At 31.8% G+C, this 27,285-nt stretch overlaps 2 protein-coding genes across 3 annotated transcripts in view; both read right to left on the bottom strand.

The window, feature by feature from the left end:
* Positions 1-27,285, bottom strand: part of LOC117177326 (homeobox protein OTX2-A-like) — a 643,707-nt gene that overhangs the window by 602,175 nt on the left and 14,247 nt on the right. The window lies entirely within an intron of this gene.
* Positions 25,031-25,447, bottom strand: LOC117176698. The gene has a single exon (XM_033366954.1). The coding sequence runs from the start codon at positions 25,445-25,447 to the stop codon at positions 25,031-25,033; it is 417 nt and encodes a 138-aa protein (XP_033222845.1).

Genomic DNA, 27,285 nt, shown 5'->3' with positions numbered 1-27,285 from the left:
CCCCCCCCCCCCCCACTTCACGATTCGTTTTCGGCGGCTAACTGACTAATTTGGAGGAGTTTTAAGTAAACTGAATTTCGCAGAATGCCAATAGAATAAAAGTTCAGGAAATATTACTATGTTCTGTAATTTAAAAAAAATAAGGAAACTAATTCTTATCAAGCCTTCTTGCACAACTTTATTTCACTCTTTTTAAAATTTATTTTGGTTTAAAAAATGTGCTTTCAAATTTCCGTAAATTTAAGATAGATTCAGGAATGTTGAAACGATTAGAAAATAATTAAAATTTGTAAAGATTTTTTAAAGATTTTTTTAAGATTTCACGAAAATGAAAAAATTATTTTAGGTTTCTAGAAATAATAAATATAATTTTTTATTTTTAATAATTGATTTAAAAAAATTGCAATACATTTTAAACTATGTTTAAAATGGTCAATAAAGAATCTGAAGATTTTAAGGAAAACCTTTTCATTTTGCCGAATTTCAAAGAAAATAAGGAAAAATTTAAATAGTTTTCCATGATTAGAAGTCTTAGAAGGTCGGACGAGATTAGAGACAGAACTTTTTCAATATTGGTAGAAAAATTTTTAATGACTTTTTATTTTTGAAAACGTACTTTATGAGAGTATTAAAAAGGTTTATAAACATGTGAAAGGCTTTCCTAAAATTTAAAAGAAGACTGTAGAAGATTTTAAAGCAAAATGTTTCAGTTTGGTTCGATTATAATAAATATATCAAAATCGAGTAAATGCAAGAAATATTAAGAAGAATCAAAGAGATTCAAATCAATTTTTAACCTTAACTTCTGTTAGAGACTTAGATTTTTAAAGCATTCAAACATAAACTTTAGAAACTTTAAAGGAATTCCGAAAGATTTCAAGGAGATAAAACTATTTTTCTTAAAAATCCTAGGAAAAATTTAAAAGATTATGAGTCAATTTTTTCACATCTTGAATTAAGGAACATAATTCTTATTAGACCTTCTTGTGCAATTTTTTTACACAAGTTTTCGAATTATATGTTGGTTTAAAAATCTACTTTCAAATTTGAGTAATTTGAGTAATTTTAAATTTGAATAATTTTCCAAGCTTAGAAGACCTGACAAGAATGGAAAAAAAACAAATATTTTTTTAGTATCGTGTGGAAAACTTTTAATGATTTTTTTTTGGAAAAATGTGCTTTAAAAAGAAATTAAAGAAGATTTTCAAGCACATCAAACAATTTCCTAAAATTTCGAAAAAGAGTGTAAAATGTTTTAAAATCAACATTTTTTAATTCGATAACATTACAAGTTTGAAAAAAATTTAAATAATCAAATAAATTCAATAAATATTGACTAGAATTGATGAGATTCAAAAAGAATTTAAACTTCAAAGTCGTTTTAGAAACGTAGGATCAACTGTTTTAAAAAACTGAAAAAACATACAAATTCTTGTGGAAGAATAAGAAAGATACGCCTGGAAATTGTGTACAATCATCAGTCTTTAAAATTAAAATTCGAATTTTTAAAAAATTACTTTTAGCACATTTCTTCTCAAGCAGAATCGCCGATTTTAATCGCAGGAGGTTTAATTATTTCCAATCAAAATAATTAATTACATAAATTTTGAAAATTCAAAATAGATAACTTGGAATAAGCTGAATGAGATTTAAAAAAAGTTTATTTTAATTACACATACAATTTTTTGAATTATTTCTAAAAATTTGGAAACATAAAAAATTGTAGTATTTAAATACACTTAACATTTAAGACTTTTATATTAAATTTTGATAAGATATAACAGATATGTACTTAAAATGAAAAAACAATAATAAAAGTCAATAAACGAAAGACTTTCAGATAATGAAAGATAATGAAATAAAGTCCTTGGGAAAAATTTAAATAATTGTTTTGGAATGAATTCTAACAGAAAATTGAAAGAAGATTACAAAACATGTTTTATTATTTCCTAAAATAATTAAAAAGTGTGACAAAATATTTTGAAGCAAAATTTTGTAATTTTTCCATACTACTTAATTTTAGAAAAATTCAGGAGCATAATTCTTTCAAATTTGAGTAAGTTTAAGAGATTTTCAAAAATTTTGAAACTATTCGAAAATATTTAAAACTTGTAAAGATTTTTAAAGGAATAATGTACATAATTTTTTATTTTAAAAAATTAATTTGAAAAGACTATTTTTAAACATTTCAAAACATTGCAAAAGATTTTAAATATTCTCAAAGCATCTGAAAAACATTAAAGGTATTTTTTCTAATTTTGCAGAATTAAAAAAAAATCAGGAAAAATTTGAATAATTTTCAAAGATTAGAGATTGGAAGGTCTGATATGATTAACAAAAATAATTATTTTTCTAATAATCGTGTGAAAGTTTTTAATAATTAAAAAAAATGTACTTAAAAAAATTCAAGCAGGTTTTTAAACACAACAAAAGATTTCCTAAAATTTAAAAGAAGAGTGCAGAAGATTTTAAAGCAAAATGCTTCAATTTGATAAGATTAAAAATTTCCAAAAAATTAAATAATCAAGTGAATTCAGGAAGTATTAAGTAGACTTAATGAGATTCACAAAAATTTAAACTTTAAAAGTATTTTAGAAATGCAAGATAAACTTTAGGAACCTTAAAAGAATCTCGAAAGATTTCAGGAGAATAAACATAGTTTCTTAAAATGCTTGAGAAAATTTAGAAGATTATAAGGACATTTTTTTTCTACATTTTGAATTATTTTTTTAATTTATGATAAAATCTCAAGAGAGTTACCAATATCTTGAAGAAATCATTTCAAAACGTTTTAAATAGATAAGAAATTTTCTTAATATTTTTTAAAATCCAATAAAATAAAAATAAAATGTCTATTAAAATCTCATAGGATCTTTTCTGACACATCTGATATATTCAAAAATCTTTTTTTTCTAATTTTCTTAAGGTTCTTATAATAATTATTTACATATAAATTTATGAACAAACTGATAATACTTATTTTACTGTATATGAAATCTTTACAAAATCTTTAATGCCTTTAAATATTTTATTTTATTTATTTACAATATCTATAGACCATTCGGTACATACAAGGATAGTTTCGTAGGGATACCTAAAAACATAAATCTCGTATAGTCAGACGCATTGATTGTAAATAATTGTAAAATAAATCCAACAAAATTTGTTTTATGAAGAAATATCTCATGAACATAAAAAGAGAAAAAAACATTGTAAAGGTAAGTCTTTCTAGCATTTTAATAACTAATGAACATATTTTTAGATTATTTTTCCTTGATTCTGGCCGAGGGTCAAACATGGTACAAAAAACCGTCGTGAAATTCCAAATAAAAACTGTATTCTCTATACATTAATTTTTTTAATTAAAAATAATAATACTTTTATAAATATTGCCAAATTTTATTTGAATATGATACACATTGATTTTTATTAAAAAATTCCAGTAAATATTTTGTGTTTTTTACATTTTACGATATTTGTGTACCAGGTTTGACCTTAGGGAAAGGATTTCAGGAATAAAATTATAAAAATATATCCATTAGTTAGTAAAATACTATGAAGAATCGCCTTTCAAATTATAGTTGAAGTTGAAGAAATAGATATTTCTCATATCGTTTTTCAGCATATGATGTTTCACTAAACGTAAAGCAGATTAAAATACACTTAAAAAATAAAAATAAGAAAGTTCAGAAATTCTTGCAGTTTTCTATTCAGAAAATTCTATAAATTTTTAAATGAAATTCCTTTCCACACCACATTCAAAGGAAAATTTTACAACATTTTTGTCTTTTGAATGAGGTCAAGTTAATAATAACATTTTGGCTTTTTCTCTTAAAATCCTGAAAATTGTAATTATAGCCTAAAATAGCATGGAAAGAGATGCATAAAAAAAGAACTTTGAGGACTTTACATTTTTTTATTTTATTGGATTTAAAAAAATATTGGAAAAATTCGAGTCTTTTTAAAAAAAAGTTTAGAACATTTAGAAGTTTGGTAGATATCAACGAATAATTGATAAATTTTAACACATTTTTTCAAGTTTTAAAATATTTTTAATATTTCCCTTAAAGCTTCTAAAGTTTATTTTTTTGAAATCTTTGAAAATCTAGATTTCCACCAAATTTAAGTTTAAAATGAGATTTAAATCTCTTCCATTCTTCTAAATATTTCTTGAATTTACTGGATTATTTACATTTTTTTAAACTTTTTAATCAAATCGAATTGAAACATTTTGCTTTAAAATCTTCTACACTCTTCTTTTAAATTTTAGGAAATCGTTTGGTGTGTTTCAGAATCTTCTTGAATTTTTGTTTGAAAGTACATGTTTTTAAATAAAAATTATTAAAAATTTTCAAACGATTATTAGAAAAATAATTCTTTTTTTCTAATATTTTCAGACCTTCTAATCTTCAAGAAATATTCAAATTTTTCCTGATTTTTTTGCAAGTTTCAATTATTTTTTAATCGTTTCAAAATTTCTGTATATCTCGTAAACTTATTAAAATTTGAAAGCAAATTTTACAAACCAACATAAACATAATAAAAAATGGTGCAACAAATTTGCCCAAGAAGGCTTAGTAAGAATTAAATTCCTTATTTTTTCTAAAATTACATAATATGGAAAAATTACGAAATAATTTTTAAAAATTATGATCTTTTTTTTAATTTTCTCTCAGAATTTAAGAATTCATTCCATTCCATTTTTGGTTAAAAAATAATTTTTTAAATGAAAATCCAACTATATGTGTGAAAATTGAACTATTCTGTTTTAAATTCGATTGTGTGTGTGTTGATTTAAAAACATTTTTCAGTTGAAAGTTCATTTCTTCGATCGAAAATCAAACTATTTTAAAATTAAATTTTTTTGAATAACTATTTTTGTTGATAATTGAATTGTTTTGTTGAAAATAAGATTTTTTGTTGTTAAAAAAACATTTTCTTGTACTAAAAATCTAACTGTATCATTTTTGTTTGAATTTCTTTTTGGTAGGAAATTGACCTTTCGCGGTCAAAAATTCTTCTTTTTTGGTAAAAAATTATTCTTCTTGTTTAAAAATTAACCTATTTTAATCGAGAATTTATTCCTTTGGATGAAAATGCATTTTACGGTGAAACTTCTTTTATTTTTGTATAAAATGGTGAAAAGTTCATCTATATTTTTGGAAATTAAACTATTTCGCTACAAAAATGTTGGGTGTAAATTGATTTTTTAAACTGATAATGTAACTATTTTTGTTGAAAATTTATCTATTTTGTTAACAAAAACTTTTGTTGTTTTAAAATTGATTTTGAAAATTTTGAATTTCTGTTTTGAGTAGAAGGTAATTGGTTTGAAAATTAAATTATTTGTTTGCAAATTTAATTTTTTACTTTGAAATCTAAATATTTTGTTGAAACTTTGATTTTTTGGGGTTGATAATTATTTTTCAACTGAAAATTTATCTATTCAATTTTTCGTTGAAACATTATAATTTTATTTAAAAATTAATTTCTTTCGTTGAAAATTCCATTTTTTGTCTGAAAATTTCGCTAGTCCATTTTTGATTGAATACTTTTTTTTCGGTTTAAAATTCGTTTCTATAGATCAAAATTAATCAATTTTGTTGACACTTCTTTTTCTTGAAAAATTTTCTTTTTAGTTATAAATTTATCTTCTTTGTTGGCCAACTATTCTTCTTTTGAAAATTCATTTGTTTTAGATAAGAATTAATTTCTTTTGTTGAAAATTCTCATTTATTTGGGTTTAAAAATTAATTTTTTCAACTGCAAACTTTACTATAAACTACAATGTTTAAATTGAAAAATGTATTTTCAAAAGAAATTTCTTGGATTGAAAATTTAACTATTTTGTCGAAAATTTGTTTTCTATTTGTTAAAAATCCATTGTTTACTAAAAATACGACTAAGGCATGCATCATTTAATTTGAAACATCTTAGACCCAGAAGTATTGTCTCCTAGATCTATTTACATAAAGTCAATTATATTTGACTCTTCACAATAAGCATAATGGTTCTAAGGTAACTCGGGATTTCAAAAACCTCAATAAATTTGAGGAGCAGCTAGATCGTCATTCGTGAGGTCGGCAGAGTTCGGGTTCCTGCTCGTCCATTTTCGGATTCACACAAGGCTGGGCTTCGCAGCATTTAACAGAGCCGACTCACAGACACGATACGTTTGAATATGTCACTCCCGGATGGGAGAGTGGTGGGGGCCGAAAAATCCCACGTTCTGGAGACACTGGGTCAGGTGCCGGAATAGTTCCCGAAATAGTTCTTAAAAAGTCTAGTTTCGAACGACTGAAAAATGTTATTGTATGTGTCGATAAAAGGTTCAGAAGGATTCAACGACTATTAAAAAATGTAGATGCCTGTGAAGATTTTTTAATTGAAACGATCGTAAACTATTTAAGCGCAGAAAATATTAATTTACCAAATGAGGAATTTATTCGTCAAATAATTAAGTTTAAATCTATATACTTTAGAAGTTAGGTACAAACAAAACTTGAAAAACAATTCGTCGAATTATATTTTAAAATCGTTTTTCTAGAACTGACTACTATCTTAATTTCATACATTGTAGGCGAAGTTGAACTTGTATTTTCTACACGTACTTGAATATATGTATTTTATTGGAAAATTGCCAAATAAATGCACACATATGTGAAATTATAATTAAAAACAATGTTTACATTTACTACCTGTTACTTAGAATAATTTAGGATAATTTTAGGTTTTGATTAGTAATTAAATATTGTACATACCTTTAAGTATTTGTAGCTTTGTTTTTTTTTATTTCAACACACCCTTTTCCAACCTGAATATAAGGTAAGATTAGGATAATTAATTTTCGCTGCAATTATTTCTCGCATTTTTCAACTCCATTTCAGTCTCTAGAGACGCTGAGCATAATTAAGCGGGTTTCGTCAACCTTTTGGAGAGGTGGGTGAGTACTTAAGTTGTCTAGTGTACCTTCTACGACAGAAATCCTGTTTTTTAATTCCCCCATGTCCTCCTCTGCATCGCCGATCCTCATTATGGCGTTGTCGATTTTTGATGTCAACTTATCAAACTTTGTTGATAGGGAATCAACTGCATTTTTGCACGAGGAGACTTCGTTGAGTTGTGGTGTGATCGAAGCTAAGGCAGCTCGGATCATTCTCTCCACACCCTGTGCAGTGACTGGTGCAGATGCAGATTCCGTCGTCGTGGACGTGTGAGGTCTTTGTTGTTTGAAACACCTTGAGAATGCTCCGTTTTCTAATTTGCCGGTACGACCTGCACCAGCTGAGTGGAACGGGGCCTGGCAACCAGGGCAGAACACTGCGTCAATAACTTTGCCCTTGCACTCGATACAAGTCTTTTCCGGAGCAAGTTTATCCGTTCTCTCCATTTTTGACCAAGCTTTGTAGGTTAGGATCAGTAAGAAGCAAAACTCCTCCCTGGAGTACTGCACGAAATCCCACAAGTCACTTCAATCACTTCGATCTCGCTTTTACTCAAGTTAAAAATGTAAGCCTTGAAAAGACCAGGACGCACCTTCAACACGTTAAATCTTGGTGGCCATTTTGAAAGCCTATTTTTCTAATGTTTCTAGATTAAAAAACAATGAATGAACAATGTCCTAAATTTTGAATTTTAGAAACATGAAGCATATTTCCTTTTATATTTTTAAGCTTCAAAACTTATAAAATTTCTACATATCTCTTGTATTGCTAAAATCAAGTCAAAACAGTTTTATCACAAAAATTTATCGATGTCTAATGAAGTGGATGTTGAAGTTGAAAATCTCAAAGTGCCACTAACCTAAAACTGGAGCAGGCTCGACTGCAGATGGCAATGCAAATTTAATGTTTTAGTTAAAACCAATGGACAAAATTACTCTGGAGATATGAACCGTGTGCATAGGGGTAAATGAAGCTTAATGTCAAATACTTAACTAACTCCGACAAAAACGACCGAGAATTGGGGAAAAAAATTTCATGGGTTGTCAAAATCAGTTTTGGATAGCGATTAGAAATGGAATTTTCAATTTGTTACAAAAATAAATACTTTCGTTTACAGTAAACAAACTTTATCTGTCCATTTAAAAGATTTGATTTAAAAATTGAATTAAAAGAAGTTTCAGTTTGTTTGAATGAAAAAAAAACTATCTCAGTGAGTGCTTTAAAATTTCCTTGGCAGGGTAAACTATGCAGGTCTAGTCTAGAGTTTAGATTTTTAGAATATATATAATTCTTTTCTTTCAAGGTATTCTCCCAAAGGGCTAAGCTTCTCGTAGCCCTCCTCGCAACTTCTTTTTCCGGTACCTGCGGCCGGCCACATGGCCATCCCTACACTCTCTCTCCTATTGTGAACGAGGAAAATCCCATCTGGTCATTTTGTCTCTGAATTTCGATACGATACCGATACGAGACAACACTTTTCGATTTTTATCCGATACAACACAAAACCGAGAGATTCAAATCCGAGACTAGAAGGTGAGTATCGTATCGGTATCGTCTCAGTATCGAAAAATATTGTTGAGTGGCATCACTTATTGGAAGCATTTTAGACCCAGAAATCGTGCCTCCTTTATCTATTTACTTGAAGTAAATTATATTTTCTTCTTTGCAATAAGTCTAATGGTTCTAATGTAACTCGCGATTTCAAAATCAAAATAAATTTGAGAAGCAGCTAGATAGTCATTCGAAAAGTCGGGAGAGCTCGGGTTCCGGCTCGTGCATTTTCGGTTTTACATGAGGCTGGTATCCGCAGCATTTAACAGAACCGACTCACCGACATGCTATCCGTAGACCGGCAAACACAAAATATACCAAACAATGCAACAGTGAAATGGGAAGATGTGACCTGGGTCGGCTGGCATAAGCCTGCATAAGTTAACTGCGCGTGCGCGCGCAAAGCAACTTATCGGTGTTAGGTTTCGCACCGTATGGTGTCGCTTGTATGTTTCTCACTTCGTCTCAGTGTTTGACTTTACACTGTCCAGTGAAATTTTAAGCTTAGATTTAGACTTTGACATCCCCTCGGTGTAATTTTTTAGTATTTTAAACAATGGGCAGTTGAGATTTTGTAAATTTACTAACTTTACACGGGGGCAGTGTATTTTACTAGAAAAAATACTTTTACGCGCTAAAATATCGCACCGCATTATAACAACTTCGCACTTCGGTGTGACGTTGTACGAATTTTTTCTATCAGTGTATGCTTATGGCTTTCTTTCAATAGAAAGAACGTTTCTGTTTGAAAGCCGTACAAGGTTATCGCAACAACTGTTTACATTTTTTCGAATCATCGACAATGCAGTATTGGTTGCATAAAAAATATTTTAAAAATATGAAATTCTACTTTGCATGCACTATCAAAAGATGTACAAGACAAAAGTTGTACATCAAAAAAGAGCTACAAAAATGTCATTGATTATATTTTGATAGGATGCGCAGTTTTTGTTTGAATCGGAAAAAACTTTATAAATAAAAACCTTTACATTTTTGAAGAAACGACACAATGGACAAAAATTTCTCCTATACAAAAAGAGTGAAAACGTATACAAATTTGTTATGAATCATTTTCGGATAGGACGCGTCATTTTTTGTTTCTTCATAAAAACTAACGTTCTAAATAAAAATTTAAAATTATTGAAATATGCCACAAAAGCTGAAATAAAAAATTTACAAGTGTGAATAAAGCGCTCAGAAAAAGAGAATAGTATGGACGGCGGTGTTTGAAGTAAAATTTGCCATGCTGTGATTCGAACTAGGAAACGCGCAAAGTGATATTTATCAAGCACAAAGGTGTGAAAATCTGCAATTCAAGGAAGCTGTTGGTAGATATTCGTTTGAACTAAGTCACAATTGAACTAAAGCCGATTTGAACGAAAACAGTTGAGTAACGCTTAATATTTTTAGCGTGTAGAAAAAGATAAGATAGATGGGATGTTAGTTGCTTTATATGGTAGAGTTAATTTCAATTTGTGACATTATGTCGCGCGGCGTGTGCAATCCTTGTTGATTAAATTTAGATCTTGTGACAGGCAGTGAAAATAGAAAATAGGGGAACTTGTGTTCATATCAAATTATTATTTTCTAAAATACTTCATTAATAAATTGTCCAGGGTACGTAACAATAAAAGTTTAAAGAGTTTACTTAGTTAATATTAACAATAGTTGAATATAGTGTACAAATTTGAAAAATGTATTCAAATTTAAAGCATGTTAAATAATATTGTTTCCAACCTTTATATTTTATAACTATTTAGAAAACGTGATAATTATAAGTGCTTTCTGATTGAAAATTTTAAAAACCGTAGAATTAAAAATTGAAGCGTTAAAAATTAAAGTCTTATCAATGAATCAATCATTGTGGTCTCAAAATAGTTTTGATTTTAGATTAAGATAAATAATTTTTCGCGCAAACAACCCTCTTTCATTAACTATTCTTTTTTGATGATTGTCATAAGCCCAAATGATTAATATTTTCATTCGTTGCGAAATTTCTTTTATCTTTCTGAAACATTTTCAATCTCAAATATTTAAATTCTTTTTAACATTTTTGAAATTTTTTATCAAATCTTTTGCAAGGTTTAAAATCTCTGAAATAGTTTAAGATCCTTTCAAATATTTTTTAAATAATTTAAATCTTTTCATATTATTTCAAAATATTTACAATGTTTCTGAAATAACAATGAAATTTTATTATTCTCTTGGAATGTTGAAAATATTTTGGAATATATCAAATCAATACAAAATACTTAAAAATCTTCCAAAGGTTTTGAAACTGTTTTCGATACACGAAATATTCCTTGAATATTTTCCAACATTTTTAATGTTTGCAAAATCATTTTAATATTTTCAAACGTTGTGAACTGTTTTAAATTATTGTAACAGTTTCTTTATCTTTTTGAAATATGTAATATGTGGTATATTTATATCTATTTGTCTATGTTTTTACTCTTTGTAAAGGTATTCTAACATATTTCAATTTTTTTTTTGGAAATCGTTCGGATTCCTTCTGAAATCTTTTTCATTACTTGAAATACTTTGTAATCTAAGCCAGCAGCTGAATGGAAATCTGATCCATCGAATCTACAGAACTCGTGAACGTGATTGTCTTCCGCTAGAGGTCCACATCCCCAATCGCCGAGAAGCTTCGATATAAATCACTGGAATTTCATAAAAATTTTGAAACACAAGATAAAAGAAGTAGACAATTGCACTGTTTAGTGTACACTATGGTGGTCAAAACAATTATTTTGAAAATAGCGAAAAAGAACCCCCCACCCCCTAAAGTTTCTATTTTCAGAGAAAGAAAATCCATGATTTTTCGTTTTTCGAAATTCGAATATTAGGACTTGCCAACGGGCACTTAAAAATCATATTTAATGAACATGGGAAAATTTGAAATTTTTGAAAATTTGAACTAATGTCCCAGGGTTTAATCGAATAATGTGAATCATTTTAAGGATTATTTATTCCAAAAAAATGTTTAAAAATAATCGCATTCTCTGATTGAAGTGTAATTGTCTGGAGTAGTACATTTTTCAAAAACATAAAATTATTAAAAAATTTATTTATCGTCTATTTTAAAAATTTCAAACAATCGAGCTAGAGATACGAACTTTATTTTTAAATTAGTATCATATGCTACGTTTTGTTGATTAATTACATTATTTTCATAAATTTCTTGTAGTGCTTAATACATTTCTATTTATTTTAACAATCTTTTTTTTCTCAAACAGTTTATTTTCAATAACTTAAAAAAAAGGTAATTAAATAGAGCACAAAAAATTATTTTTCTGACTGCGTAGTGTGTAGAAAGAATACGTTTACCACTTCTTAATTGTATAAACAAATATAATTTGTATCAATTATTACTTTTCCAAAAATACTTTCCAAATCATAAATAATCCTATGTCTTCTATTTTATTTCATTGTTTTTATTATCGAAAAATAACTGCTTTAGCAAATAAAAATTCTTTCAACAAATACAAATTTGTTAAAACTTTATAAGAAATATTTTTAAATTATGTAATTATACAACCCAAAGTAGCATAGGATACTAATTTAAAAAAAGGAGACATCTCTGGCTCCATTTTTAGACATTTTGAAAATAAACAATAACTAATTGTTTTAATAATTACGTAATGTTTAAAAAAAATGTACCACCCCAAACAATGACAAAGAATTACATTAAAATCAGAAAAGACGATTGTTTTTACATTTTTGGAGAATAAATGATTGTTTGACTAATTAAATTTTGTTTAAACAATTAACAATGGTTCAACAAGTCATGGTAAATATTAAAATTGTTCCTTAATAATTATTTGTATAAAAAAGACGGCGGAAATTTCTAAAAAGTAACAATAATACATGAAAATGTAGTTTTTCAATTTTTCGGTCATATTTTTGGTACTGCGGGGAAGGTGGGGGTGGATTGGAAATAAAAGTTATTAGTATGGTTTTATTTCGTAGACGCTCATCTTAAATACCTAAGAAACTTGGCAATGTTCGACGTAACTCTGAAACATGACTTCAATTTTCCGAAAATTCAAAATTTCCTCGTGTTAATTTAATGTTAATATCGGAATTTCAAAAAACCAAAAATTATGGCTTTTCTCTCTACGAAAATGGAAACTTTTTTGGGAGGAAGGGGGGGCGGCAATGCTTCCCTCTAGAGGGATAAAACAATTTGCGATGCATTTTTGGATCACACTACTGTACACCATATTGAAAGAACTTATATTACAAAGTATTTCAAGTAATCAAAAAGATTTCAGAACGATTCTGAACGATTCCCAAAAAAAAATATTTTAAATATGTTAGAATACCTTTACAAAGACTAAAATATATACAAATAGTTATAAATATACCATATATTACACATTTCATGAAGATAAAGAAAATGTTACAATAATTTAAAACATTTCACAACGATTGAAAATATTAAAATGATTTTGCAAAGATTAAAAATATTGGAAAAGATTCAAGAAATGTTTCATGTATCGAAAACTGTTACAAAACCTTTGGAAGATTTTTAAGTATTTTGTGTTGATTTCATATATTCCAAAATATTTTCAACATTCCAAGAGAATAAAAAAATTCCATTGTTATTTCAGAAAGATTGTAAATATTTTGAAATGACATGCAAAGATTTAGATTATTTAAAAAATATTTGAAAGGATATTTCAAACTATTTCAGAGATTTGAAACCTTGCAAAAGATTTGAGAAAAATTTTCAAAAATGTTAAAAAGAATTTAAATATTTAAAATTGAAAATGTTGCAGAATGTTAGAAATTTCGCAACTAATAGGCCGAGAAGGCTGGATACCTGCTTCGTATAATCTGTTGCGCTCTAATCACTTCACAGAATACAGTTTCTGTTGTTACAATAATGCGAAAGGTAAGGAGGTAACTTTCTTCTCTAATTATTCTTACACAAGCATTTAACGTGTACGTAAGTACAGTTATTATAAATGTACATGAAGACTTTTTTTTATTAATTTCCATTTCTTTCTGTGTTTAGAAAATTCTGCCAAGTTACCTGAAGTCTCATGTAATTTGGAAGGGAGTGTTTGTGCAAACTGTAATGAGATCTCAGGCAATAAAGAAAATATACTTAATTGTAAATAATTTTGTACTTGTATGGAACATTGTGCGTTCAATTTGGGATAAGGTTACTGCAAGCATACATTTTATATTAATTTTTTGCTGCTGGTTTCCTTTTTAGTTTTTACGAATGTACTTCAACCTTTTTCATTTTTTGAAAATGTACCCGAACCGAGTATTGTCGAATATGGCGAAACTGCCGATAATCTGGAAGAGATACGTGAGTAGAAACGAATTTACATTTTTGAATTTTCTTTTTGTACTGTTTAGTCTGTCTCATTAAAAATGGAATTGTAGAAAAAATTGCCTTTTTCTGAGATTAAAATGCAAGTTAATAGTTAAAATATGAACAAATGTATTAAGAACTTTTCCTTTTCGTTTAAAACTTGCAAGGTTTTTTAGAAAATTGACGAATGGTTTAAAATTTATATCTCCCTGCTTAAAGGTCAACTGAAATGTCTTTTTTCTTGAAATTAAAATACTTTTTATTCTCATTTTTATTTTTTATTTCAAAGTTCATCTCTTTTTAGTACAAATTTCATGTTTGTTGGATTGAAATATGTCATAGGTCAATTATAACGTTGAAGGTCAGTTAGCGGTTATTTGAAATTAACAAAGTTTTCCAAGAGGTCAGTGTAACTCCTGAAGTAAATTTCAACGAGGAATTCAATAGTGACCTTCATTTTGACCTTGAAGTTGATTTTCATAGCTTTTTGAAGGTCAAATTTGTTTTTGCAAATGAAAACCCCCTTTTTTACATCTACAATCATTAGAGCGGAAAATTCTACGTTTAGGTACGTACCCAAGTCATAGGTCAATTGTAACGTTCAAGGTCATTTAGAGGTTATTTGAAATTAACCAAGCTTTCCAAGAGGTCAGTGCAATTTCTGAAGTAAATTTCAACGAGAAATTCATTGGTGAGCTCTTTATTGATCTTGGTGATGATATTCAAGGTTTTTTCAAGGTTTCTTCCAAGCAGTTTACGTTTACGTTTAGCATTACCCAGGAACAACGACATGGACGTAGTAAATTTTGTTCCCTTTGGGGTGCTTCATTAGCGTGAGTCCCCTTGCCTCTCACGTTTCGGGGTGCTTGATTAGCGTGAGTTCCTTTGCCTCTCACGCTTCAGTGAAGATGTTCGAACTGAAAACCTTGAGCTTCTTGACAAAAAGCTATGCGATTGTAAAAATGAGTTACAGCTTTACGAATCATCTCACTGTACAGCCACACAAAAAAAGAAAGTGTTCGGATCTGGTAACAAGACATACGTATTCCTATGGATTTTGGGGCGCTGAATTCAGATTCCGTATCAAAAATCACTCATCACGTCATGGTTGAGCCATAACCCCAATAAATGACGAAAAATCATGCACTGAGGCAAATAAATTTCAAAATAATGCCAGTAATGCAAATTTTCACTTCAAAAACATGTCGACAACTGTGAAGGATCAACCCTTGCCTGATATCAACTTATTTAACATAACTTTACCCAACAGAACCTGACCTCACCTAACCTGAATTAACAGAAATTTATTGAACTACACGTAAAGCTCTGGAAGCATATTTTCCCAGTAGAAAATGTGTGCTACATCGAATGGGTCAACTCGAACCTAACCTAAAAATAAATCTAACCTGGCTTAACCTAACCTAACCTAACATCACGAAACACAATTAAACTGATTGTGTTGTCCCGTTGTGTTTGCGGTACCGTTTCATTCAGCTTTGGCTTAACCTACATAGAGGTTTAATCTATCCTAACCTAAAAAAACCTGACCTAACCTAACTGATTACGCTGGCAACCCTGTTCTTGCGCACTTTCATATTTTGACATTAATAGCAGTAAATGTGTGGAGTTTCGCAAACGCTTGTTGCTAGCATTATTCGCCTGTGCCTGTAACCAGGGCACCTCCACGTGGTCACGGTGGGCAACGGATCCACATTGGCTGAGTCCCTGGGTAAACGACGTTCATCCCGTCATGGCAGACACAGGTAAAAAGTGTATTACGATGCAGGGAAAAACCCCAGTGTCGGCGGCTGGTCAGGGTGGGAAAGCGGACTCTTCGACGTCGTCATCATGCAACCATAGCTCTTCATCAATGGATCACTTGGTTGGTGTAGAGTCTCATGCTACAAGGAAAAAAACCGCGAGCATTTCTCAATCGCATGCCTGCAAGAATAGCTCAGATTCATTCTGTTACATTTGCAGTAAATATGAAGTGAGCAGTTTGCGAAAATCAGTCGACGTGGAAGTGAAAAGTCTTTACGAAAAGTGTTTTGACCGTAAATTGCTGCACCAAGAAACAAAATGGGTACCTCACGTCATTTGCAATTCCTGCAGACTTATGTTGTATCGTCTAAAAAATTCAAACAACGAAAAGTACCGCAAGTACTCTACACTAACCATATGGAAAAAACCCGTTATTGCGAAGGACTGCTACTTTTGCATGAATTCCGTCAAAGGGTACAGCGCCAAAAATAAAAATAACATTTCGTACATTAATGTATGTACAGTCACAAGAGCAATTGAAATCAATTAAAATGCACGCCAGACTGATTTAAGCGATTTCTAAAAAGAAGAAATCTTCTAGAGCCAAAGACAAAAGGTTAATGCTATAGCGACAGGGACAAAGAATACAGAAAGTTTTTCGTTAAAGACGAAGAGACGTCTTTAGTGTACTGCACTGACGTTAACGGACTAATTAACAACTTGAAGAAAAATGTGTGTAGAGACGAAGAATGGCGACTTTTCATTGATTCGTCAAAACGCAGCTTTAAGGCTGTTTTACTGCATAACACGAGTACTTACGCTCCTATCCCTATAGCTCACTCAACGGTCATCAAAGAAGAATATAACAATGTTAAAATGCTTCTCGAAAAAGTTAATTACACGAATCACAAATGGCAAATATGTGGTGATCTCAAAATCATAACAATGATATTGATACAAACATTGTCAGGTTAATTGAAATGGGATCAATTCTACTTGTAGTTCTAAGTTTCTTCAAAGGAGTAATGTGCGTCTAAATTTTTAACCACCTTTAGTACAATGAAATGAATTTTATTGTGTTACAACGGGAACACTTAAGTTAAGTTGTGTTGCGTTAAGCCAAATTTCGTTAGGTTCTGTTAAGTTAGATTGATTTGTAGGTTAAGATTGAGTTAACCTATTAAATATAGCACATATTTAAGACTGAGAACCGTACGCTAACATAGCTACACGTGTGGTTGAATTTCATTCGGTTAGATTAGGTTAGGTCAGGTTTCGTTAGGTTAGGATAGGTTAAACCTCTATGTAGGTTAAGCCGAAGCTGAAGGAAACGGTACCGCAAACACAACGGGACAACACAATGAGTTTAATTGTGTTACGTGAAGTTAAGTTAGGTTAGGTTATGTTAGGTCAGGTTTTTTTAGGTTAGGATAGGTTTGACCTCTTTGCAGGTTAAGCCCAAACTGATTCAAACGTTACCGCAAACACAACGGGACAACACAATCAGTTTAATTGTGTTTCGTGAGGTTAGGTTAGGTTAGGCTAGGTTATATTTATTTCTAAGTTAGGCTCGAGTTGACACATTCGATGTAGCACACATTTACTACTGGGAAAATATGCTTCCAGAGCTTTACGTGTAGTTCAATAAATTTCTGTTAATTCAGGTTATGTGAGGTCAGGTACTGTTGGGTAAAGTTATGTTAAATAAGTTGATATCAGGCATCACTGGCATTATTTTGAAATTTATTTGCCTCAGTGCATGATTTTTCGTCATTTTTTGAGGTTATGGCTCAAACATGAGGTGATGGGTGATTTTTGATACCGAATTTGAATTCAGTATGTGTGTCTTGTTACCAGATATACACACTTTTTTTGTGTGGTTGTGTTATTTTTGCAATGAATCTTTCCTAAGTTATTTGTTAAATATACAAGAATTTTTCATTATTTAAAGAACTTTCATAAAAAAATCAGAATTTGGCTATTTTTCAACGAATAGGGTCAGTTTTTTTTACAAATTTAACTAAGAACATTTTTCCGATTAATTATAATAATCAAATTTTCATGATTTATTATTTAAACTACTTTCATGAGCAAATTAAGAGTTTGGGCAGTTTTTAAAGAATAGGCTTAATTTGTTTACGGAATCAACAAAGAATGTATTTCCAATTACTTTTTACCATGACACTTTGCACATTTACACTAATGATTTATTATTAAAATAAATTGCATAAACAAATTCAGAACTTCACTGTTTTTTAGATTCTGAAACATTTTAACATTTTAAACAAATTAGTTTTTATAAGAAAATGTATGCATCGTATATTTAATAAGAATTAAAAAAAACAAATTCAAACTGTATAATGGTACAAACTTTCGTTTTCATTAGTTTTAGTAATTATTTATTTTTATTAATTTCTTCCAGTAATTTCATAATAGTCTTATGAATTTTAATAAAATTTAATTACAACGCGGCTACAAACGAGTTTATTCGTATTACTCGCAGTTGCCTAAATATTTGTCCAGACGAGAGGAAAACTGGAGAAAACCGCCTTCCGAGTTTAGCCGGGTTTTCAAAATTCGAGTACACAACCCGGTCGTACATCGTAGATTGTCACCCATCCAAGTGCTAGGGGCGCTCGAAATGAATTGGCATTTGGCTTCTTATTGAGCCGAGATCATTTACCATGTATTTCTATGAAAATGTGTACACACCGACATTTTAAATGTTTTTCCAAACTTGCATAAAAATATTTAGTATTGCACAATAATTTATTCTGTATCTTGAGAGGGTATCCGTGCGGAGCCATGTGCAAATAAAAGTTATTGAAGCAAAAATTAATATCGCGGTATCATAATAAACTTCATTTACAAATAAAATAATTGCAAGTAAATGAGTAGGTCGCGCAAGAAGTGCGCGTATGAACTTCCAGTATATTTAAAAAACATACAGTCCAAGTCACATACGTGTACATTCTCCTCAAAACGTCATCACACTGTCATATTTTGCTCATGATTTCCACCCATGATTTACGCATGCGGGCACCTAATATCGTGCCACTAGAAGGGACATTCGAGAAGTTTGCAATTCCTGGCATTTTCCACCCGTTTATATATGAATAAAGTATTTAGCACTGATCCTAATTTTTTATTGGAATTAAATATGAACATCTGCATCTTATCTCAATGTTCATTGTTTGAAATTGAAGTGCACAAAATGAAAATGATAAATTTTTCGAGCGAAGTCGTTACTAACTGCTTTAGTAAGATTTTCTCACAAGATTAACTAGAACACTGATAACTAATTCAGTGAGGCTTATTATTCGAAGTTCATAAGACTTCTTATTCAGTACTTTTTAATTAAATACTCATTATTCATATTGAGGGCGTAGATGTCAAGTTTTCGGAAAATGCGGAAAAAGTACGCTGTAAGGTATACTCGGAAAAGTGAGGAAATATTACTCTGTGGCGCAGTAACGGAGCATTTCGTGCAACCACAGAGTAATTCTCACACTTTGGGAGAAATTAGTGCACCTCACTGCATCCAAGTGCAAGATTTATTCTGTGACATTGTAAATCCGTATTCAGATCGAATGGGGATGAGAGATAATTTAACAATGTCACCTAGTAATCCTTCCTTTGTATCGAGCGCTAGATATAGCTCCCATTGTACACTGTGTGTCTCGCAAGAGTAGAGGTTACACTGTCGCTCAGTAATCCTTGCTCCTTCTGAGAGCAAAAATCATAGTTTCGCATTAGAAATCTCTCGCATTAACAAGCAAAGGCCAGAGTTTTTCCCTGCAAGGCGTATACTTTGAACCAGTTGAAACATAAAATTCAAACAGTTAACACGCGAAAACCGTATTCTTCAATTATATAAAGCATACAAACCAAATTCTATAACCTAACCACAACTATATACAACGTAATTCCCTAACTCATGATATCGCATGCTAAGTACATCAGTCGAAATGGTCCTTATATACTAACCAGCAAAAATCATCCCGCTTGTGAGAAACGACCAGTGTCGGGCTAAAAATTATTGGTGCCTCAAGTGATATTTCATTTTCTTACTTCAACGTTGAATAATTTTCTGATTTCTAGAAGATTGATAATATGGGTAGAATAAATATTTTTCTCTCAAATAAATTGAAACATACATATAAAAAATAAATTGTAATTGGAGTCCAAAAACGCACTTTGTTAGTTATAAAATAAGGTAAATAAGGTAAATAAATTAACTCTTTTGTTGAAAAATCATATATTTGGGTTAAAAATTTAACTGTTCTGTCCCTCACAGCAATAGGATATACCGCAATATCCCATTTCATCCCATTTATCTCCCAGTTTGTCCCAAGGTTAAACAACAATTTCGTTGCAAATTAATGTATTTCCTTGAAAATTCGTCTTTTTCTGGCAGAACAGTAATCTTTTTCGTAGAAAATGTATTTTTCGGTGTGTAATATTGCTTTAATATGAGACTGTACAACGTTTGTGGTTTTATTTTAAATTATTCATCCCAAAAATTATCCATTTTTCTCCATTCATGATATTGTTTAATTTTTAATTTTTCTAAAATTTATAAAAATGCAACAAAATAATTTTTATTTTATAAACAATTAACGCAATTGACATGAGATTCATGCGCATATTATGCAGGAAAACTCTGATGGACAAAGTAAGTGACGAGAAAATTCTATAAGAATGTGGTGCAGAAGAGATACTAGTAGACAAATGGGAAAGAAATCGGTTAAGGTGGGTCGAGCATGTTGAGATAATGCCAAATGAACGACTAACGAAACAAGTGTGTCAAGGTGAAGTAAATGGCAGCGTGCCCAGATGTAGACTGCGGAAAGAATGGTTAGAATGTGTGAATAAGACCCTAGTTAGAAGAGACATAAGAAGCCACAGAAACACGAGATCCTGCAGAAAAAAATGCATGGACACAAAAGAAGCTAGAGAAATATGCCAGGATAGGAAAGTATGACGGCTAATAGTTAATAAAAATATTGTCATTAGAGTGAATTACGCCTGAATCAAAAGACCTTAGCCACTAATGGACCCAAGTGGGGAACCTTACATAACGACTTTGTGAGGATATTCACTTGGGGTGATTGATAAAAAGATTGATCGGAAACCTGGGTTGGAGTAGTGTTGCTAAACGAACGTGTTATTTACATAAATAACACGAAAATTCCGGATCAATCTGAAAATTCTTTATCCCTTCCCCACATTACTCCTTTCCCCACCGAGTGAGTCACGCCTACCCTGAAAGGGAAATCATGTAATAATAATAATAATAATAATAATAATAATAATAATAATAATAATAATAATAATAATAATAACTATCTGAAATTGTAATTCACAGTTGAATGCTAAAAGAAGTGTTTTAAGAAATGATCTGATATCGAAAAGTTTTGTAAATTATTACAAAGTTTTAAAATGTCTTAATTTTTAATAGCTACATATGTTAAGAAATAAAATATTTTTAAATGAGTTTCAAAGAATGTTATTTTCGTTCAACGATATTTTCGTATGTATGTGATAGAAATCCATAGAAATATTGTTCTGTAAACCTAGTTCTTTTTTAATTTCTCAAAAATAAATTTTTAAAAATTCTTTCTGCTTCTAATTTATTTCAAAACACTTTTTATGTAATGCAAAAAAATCAATTAGAATTAGACAAAAGTTGGACAAAATAATGTACATGTTTTATTTTTAGTGTCATGACATAACTTAAAATTGAAATCGAACTGAAGTGGGACTAATGATCACTCCCTGTTAAATGGTTAGTAATAGTGACTGACTAATTTCCCTTTCAATCAGTTTTTTTCAACTAATTCGAATTTAAAGAGATTGCAAATTTTCATTTTGGAATTGTATCATATTATTGGATTTTTACATTCTCATCAAAGAAGGTATTAGATTTATGTAAAATGTGACCCCCCCCCCCCCCCCCCCCCCCCCCCCCCTATTTTGGTCAAATGTTTACGTTTTGAGACCCCCTGAATCCGAAAAACAGGTTTTTACGAATGTGTCTATCTGTATGTCTGTACCCACGTGGAAAGATTCCTCGGAAAGTGATCCACGGAAATTCTACGGAAACTTCACTTTGAATTTCCGTTGAATTTGCGTAGAAATTCAAGTAACTTTCCGTCTGAAATTAACAGCCTGTAATGGACTCTGTAAGATCCTATAAAATTTTGATATCAGTAACGCTATCCCAGGTCGACTCTGGTAGGTCACGACCGTCGTCTCAACATATTTAGTTTCCACTAGATGCAAAAATATTTCTTTCTCGAGGAAGTTGAGTTATAAATTAACCTTAAAGGGAACCAACCAATTTTCTTCACGAATCCTCATTAGATATTGACTTCCAAATGCACGAGCTATAAAAAATACATCTCGCTCAAAGAAGTTGAGTTCTAAATGCTCTTTGGAGGCAAACAGCCAATTTTTGACATGACTTGTCATTAGACTATTACCTCCAAGTGCACCAGGTGTAAAAAATACGTCTCCCCAGAGGAAGTTGAGTTCTAATGGACCCTGGAGGCAACAAGACAGATTTTTAAATGGTCCGTCACTATAAATTAACCTCAAGTGCACCAGTTATAAAAAATACAACTCTCTCGGTGAAGTTGAGTTCTAAATAAACCTTGGAGGCAAACAACCAATTTTGGTCATGATTCGTCATTAGACAATCACCTCCAAGTGCGCCAGGTGTGAAAAGTACATCTCCCTTGAGAAAGTTGATTTCTAAATGAACCTTGGAGGCAACCAACCAAATTTGTTCATGCTACGTCACTTTTCAATAACTTCAAGTGCACTAGGTGTGAAAATACATCTCCCTCGAGGAAGTCGAATTCTAAGTGAACCTTGGAGGCAACCAACCAAATTTTTACATGATACGTCACTTTAAAATAACCTCCAAGCGCACCAGGTGTAAAAAACATATCTTCCTCGGGGTTGGTTCCCTTTAAAGTCCATTTATAACTCCACTTTCTCGAGGGAGATGTATTTTTTACACTAGGTGCACTTGGAGGCTATTGTATAATGACGAGTAATGAAAAAATTTGTTTGATTGCCTCCAAGGTAAATTTAGAACTGAACTGCCTCGAGAGCGATGTATTTTTTACACCTAGTGCACTTGGAGATTATTTTATAGTGATAGATCATGAAAAAATTTGGTTGATATCCTCCAAGGTTCACTTAGAATTCAACTTCCTCGAGGTACATGTATTTTTTACACCTCGTGCACTTGGAGGCTATTGTCTAATGACGAGTGAAGACAAAAATTGGTTGTTTGCCTCCAAGGTTCATTTAAAACTCAATTTGCTCGAGGGAGATGTATTTTTTACACTTGTTGCAAGTGGAGTTTATTGTATAGTAACGGAACATGACAAAATTTGGTTGGTTGCCTCCAAGGTACATCTAGTACTCCATTTTCTCGAGGGGGACGTATTTTTTATACTTGGCGAACTTGGAGGTTATTGACTAATGATGAGTCATGACAAAAATTGGTTGTTTGCCTCTAATGTTCATTTAGAACTCAGCTTCACCGAGGGAGATGTATTTTTTATACCTGGTGCACTTGGAGGTTATTGTATAGTGACGGATCATGAAAGAATTTGGTTGGTTACCTCCAAAGTGCATTTATAACTCAACTTCCTCGTGGGAGATACAAATAAATAAATCAAAACACTTGTTGGGGACCATTAGGTCTATGCAAGTGGAGATCCGAAAGTAGATTAATAAAAACATTTTTAGTACAGTAATATGTGTATAAGTTGCACATTAGTACAAATCAAGACAGTCTTTCGATTATATGTCGGACATAACTTCTCAGAGGTAGATCTGATCTAAAAGATATGCGCACGCAATTGTAAAATTTCATTAAGCATTTGTACAAATTTCTTAATGGTGTTAGAATCATTAGATGACAAGATTGTTAACCATACATTTCTGGGGTCTTCATTGTAATTAATTGAAAAGTGTTTACTGCGAATGTGATTATAAGCCGAACAGATGGCGAGAATATGTAAGGAATCGTCAAATCCGAGTTTTCAAAATGCACACAGTTCGGAACCCAGAGGAAGAACGAAACTCTGGTTTTTTATGTAGATTTTTGGTACATGTCTGTTAAGTAGTCTGAACTGAGCGAAAATACGTTTGAAGTTTATCGGCAAACGATGTAGTAGGTAAGACTGGGTTCCATGTTGCAGTGCAATACTCGGATAGATTTGAAGACTCCTTGAATTCCCACAGCATTTCAGGTCGCGATTATGTAAAAAGAGCCTATAATTTTCCCGAAGATCGTTTGCGTCAGTCCCAAGAACATCAGATGACAGAGTGTTCCACGTATTGGCCATTCCACAGTATTCAAAAAAAGTCTTAATTTGTAAATACCAATTATATTTAATGTCTGACTGATTTCGCTGAGACAAAACCGTAAGTCTCTCAAGACATTGTCTTGGGTACCGAGAACTTTCCATGCAATAAATTTTGTTTAGCCAAGACAATATCGAACGGAAGACCCGGTGAGACAGGGGCAACACTCCCACCTCCAATCGAACGGCGTAGTTGGGTGTATTACTGGGAAGAAGTAATAATTTGTTAAAAAACGATAGTTGGACTCTCTCAATGTAGTTCAGGTGACCGACGCTCCAGTTCTGGGATCCATGCAACAGCGTACTTAGACAAAGGCTTTCATACAATTTATTATAAGTCGGCCAAGAGTCTGCTTTCATAACATAAATTGTTTTTATGGTCGCCCCAATAGCCGTGTTTGCAGAACTTACGAATTTTTTTGCGGCGACGGTAAATGATAAAGAGCTGGTTATCGGGAGGCCCAGATATGTAACTTCCTTGACAACTTCAATTCTGTCTTCTCCAAATTCAAAATATTTGAATTTCGGTTTCTTCTGTATATTTTTTTGAAAGATCATGATTTTAGTTTTGGTCACATTTACTGTTAGTCTTTTTTGCGCGCAGTACAATCGCAAAGCTTCCAGTTTTTGACTAAGTTCTATTGGAGTATCAGCGAGAAGTAAGATGTCATCTGCCTAATCAAGTGTTTGTACTTCTGTTTTGCTATCGATGGAAAGGCCTCTGCATCCTTGATTTAACAGAAAATCGCTAAAGTCACTTATGAAAAGTATGAATTGAAGAGAACTAAGAACCTCTTCCTGCATGACGCCTCGTGTGACCTTGACAGAAGACGTCGTGTCACCACCAGCTTTGATGCAGACAGATGCAGATTCATAAAAATTGCGTATAATGTTAATCATCTTTGTGCTTATGCCCAGCTCATGAAGTCTCTGCCACAACATTCCGTGACAAACAGAGTCAAATGCACCTTTAAAGTATATGAAAGCAACATATACTAAACTATTGGGATAGCTAAGACGAATCTGTATTAGAGAAATAAGGGTAAATAAGTTGTCTAAGCAGCTCCTCCGTTTTCGAATCCCGACTGAGATTCTGGAATTAGATTTGCATCAGTTACCCATTTAGTGAGCCGACTACAAAGTATCTGTGTAGAAATTTTTGCTGTGCAGTTTACCAGTGTTATGGGCCTATAATTAGAAGGGTCATGTATGTCTCCTTTCTTAAACAACATGGACATTGTTAGATGACCCCAAGAGCTAGGCATTATTTCAGTGGTCATGATACGATTAAACAGAATCTCAAGATACTGTAGCCAATTTTCAGGAAACCTTTTATAAAAACTGTAATTGACAGGATCGGTGCCAGAGGCCTTTCCTTCTTTACATTTTTCTATGCTCTTCTTAATTTTTAACACGGTTATGTAGGAGTCAAGAGTTGGATTGGAAATTTTTGGAATTCGAGGCACATCCATTATGATAATGGGGTACATTCTCTTGAGATGCATAAACCAAGTTTCTATGTTAATATTATTCTTATAAGGCGTTTTCCGTCGAAACCCGTTAATGGTGCTCCAAAAATCAAAAGAGCTACGAGCATTTGCTAGTGCTTCTACTGTACTGTTTTGAAACGCTATCTTTTTTAATTTTAAAATTTTTTTATATTCTTTCTTTAGACTTTGATAAAATGATCTAGAGCAGCAAGAACAAGATTTTTAGCCTCATTGCATTCTCTGTCAAACCATGGTTTGCGGCTCATTCTCATACCATTAGATACGTGCTTCATTCCTAACTCGTCAGCAACCTTTATTATAGTAGATATTAAATTTTCATTAAAAATATTTACGTCCTCATCTGCAATGGAACACTCTTCCCTGTTTTTCATGAAAGTATAGCAATCAGCTGATTTAGACGTGTCGAAATGGATTTTTGAAATTTTATTTCTACAAGGTTTGACATGCGAGATGGGCGAATAGTGTTCCAGAATTACTGAAACAAGGTAGTGATCTGAGAATGTCATAATGGGTAAGACCTTGAGGTCAGCCAGAAAACATAACCCATCCCAAGAGCACCATACTAAATCAATTGCACTAGTGCCCATAGGCCCATCGAAAGTTGAATGCGCTGGAAAGTCGCTAAAAGAACGGCCATTTAGTAAGATTAAATCGCTGTTTTCCATGTAGTCGACGAATAGCTACCCCCTACTATTTATAAAGCTATCTGTAGAACATCGGTTAGCGGAGAAAGCCTTATTAGACACAATCGCAGAATCTAACTGATTTGAATTGACAACACGACAGTTAAAATCGCCTCCTATGACAATTGGGATATTAGGATTATCTTTAAAGGTCTGCCATACAGAGCGCATCTGGTTGCTGGGCAACAGACTGCTTGAAAGTTATTAAGAAAATAAGGAAGTGTTACCGTATCAGCTGCTGAACACGTCTCGCAGATACATAGGATGTCGTTATTTCTGAGGTTATGTTCAAAATCAGATAGATTGGACAGTCCGTGAACGTTCCAAAAGATAATCCTTGGAGCACTAGAATTGCTTATATCGATGACAGGAGTTCGAGTTGTGTTCTCTTCGTAGAATCCTGGTTGCTACTTTAAAAGGTCAATTTTATTCATCGGTCCATTGTGCACGGCCGCTTTCGCCAGATTGCTAAGGTTTGAATTGTTTGACATGAAGTCGTCAGTTGTTGATTGCAGCAGGCGTGTATTTCGTCTGGTTTGAGAACTTTTCGTGGGGCCCTCGCAGAAGTAACTGTCAAGTCGTTTATTGACAAGGGTTTCTCCAGGTTTTTCGGGGGGAGATTTCTTAGGGGGGCGACCTCTTTTCTGTCTGGGAGTTTGAAACTCATTAGAAGGTGTTTCTCTGGCATATTTGAAAATATACTGGTCATTATCAGCCACACCATCCCGGATTAGAGAATGAACATCTTCAGGAAGTACAGTGTTGCCATTCACAATCAGTACGTTTTTCTTTACATATGCCTGATAGCCGGAATCCTTAAGCTTTCGCACATGGTCCAGTAGAACCTTTCTTTCTTCTCTCTCTTTCTTCGAGCGATCGTTAGCAATGGAGAGGTTTAGCTCCCGTAATTCGGGAATTTTTTTGAAAATGGATCTCACCCATCGGGAAGAGATGAATTGAATGATTATTGGACGTCCATTCCGTTGCTTCCCAAGTCTAAGCGCGTCAGCGAGTGCGGTTTCAGGAATTCTTAGGTCGATCTTTTGAAATAAGTTTAGGATTAAGGAGATGATATCATTATTGTGTTCCTCGTCATCCTGTAGGTTAAAGAGAATT

Source organism: Belonocnema kinseyi, chromosome 7 (genome assembly GCF_010883055.1).
Source record: "Belonocnema kinseyi isolate 2016_QV_RU_SX_M_011 chromosome 7, B_treatae_v1, whole genome shotgun sequence".
NCBI lineage: Eukaryota > Metazoa > Arthropoda > Insecta > Hymenoptera > Cynipidae > Belonocnema > Belonocnema kinseyi.
The sequence above is the reverse complement of the archived record's forward strand: the minus strand, read 5'-3'. Positions and strand labels throughout refer to the sequence as shown.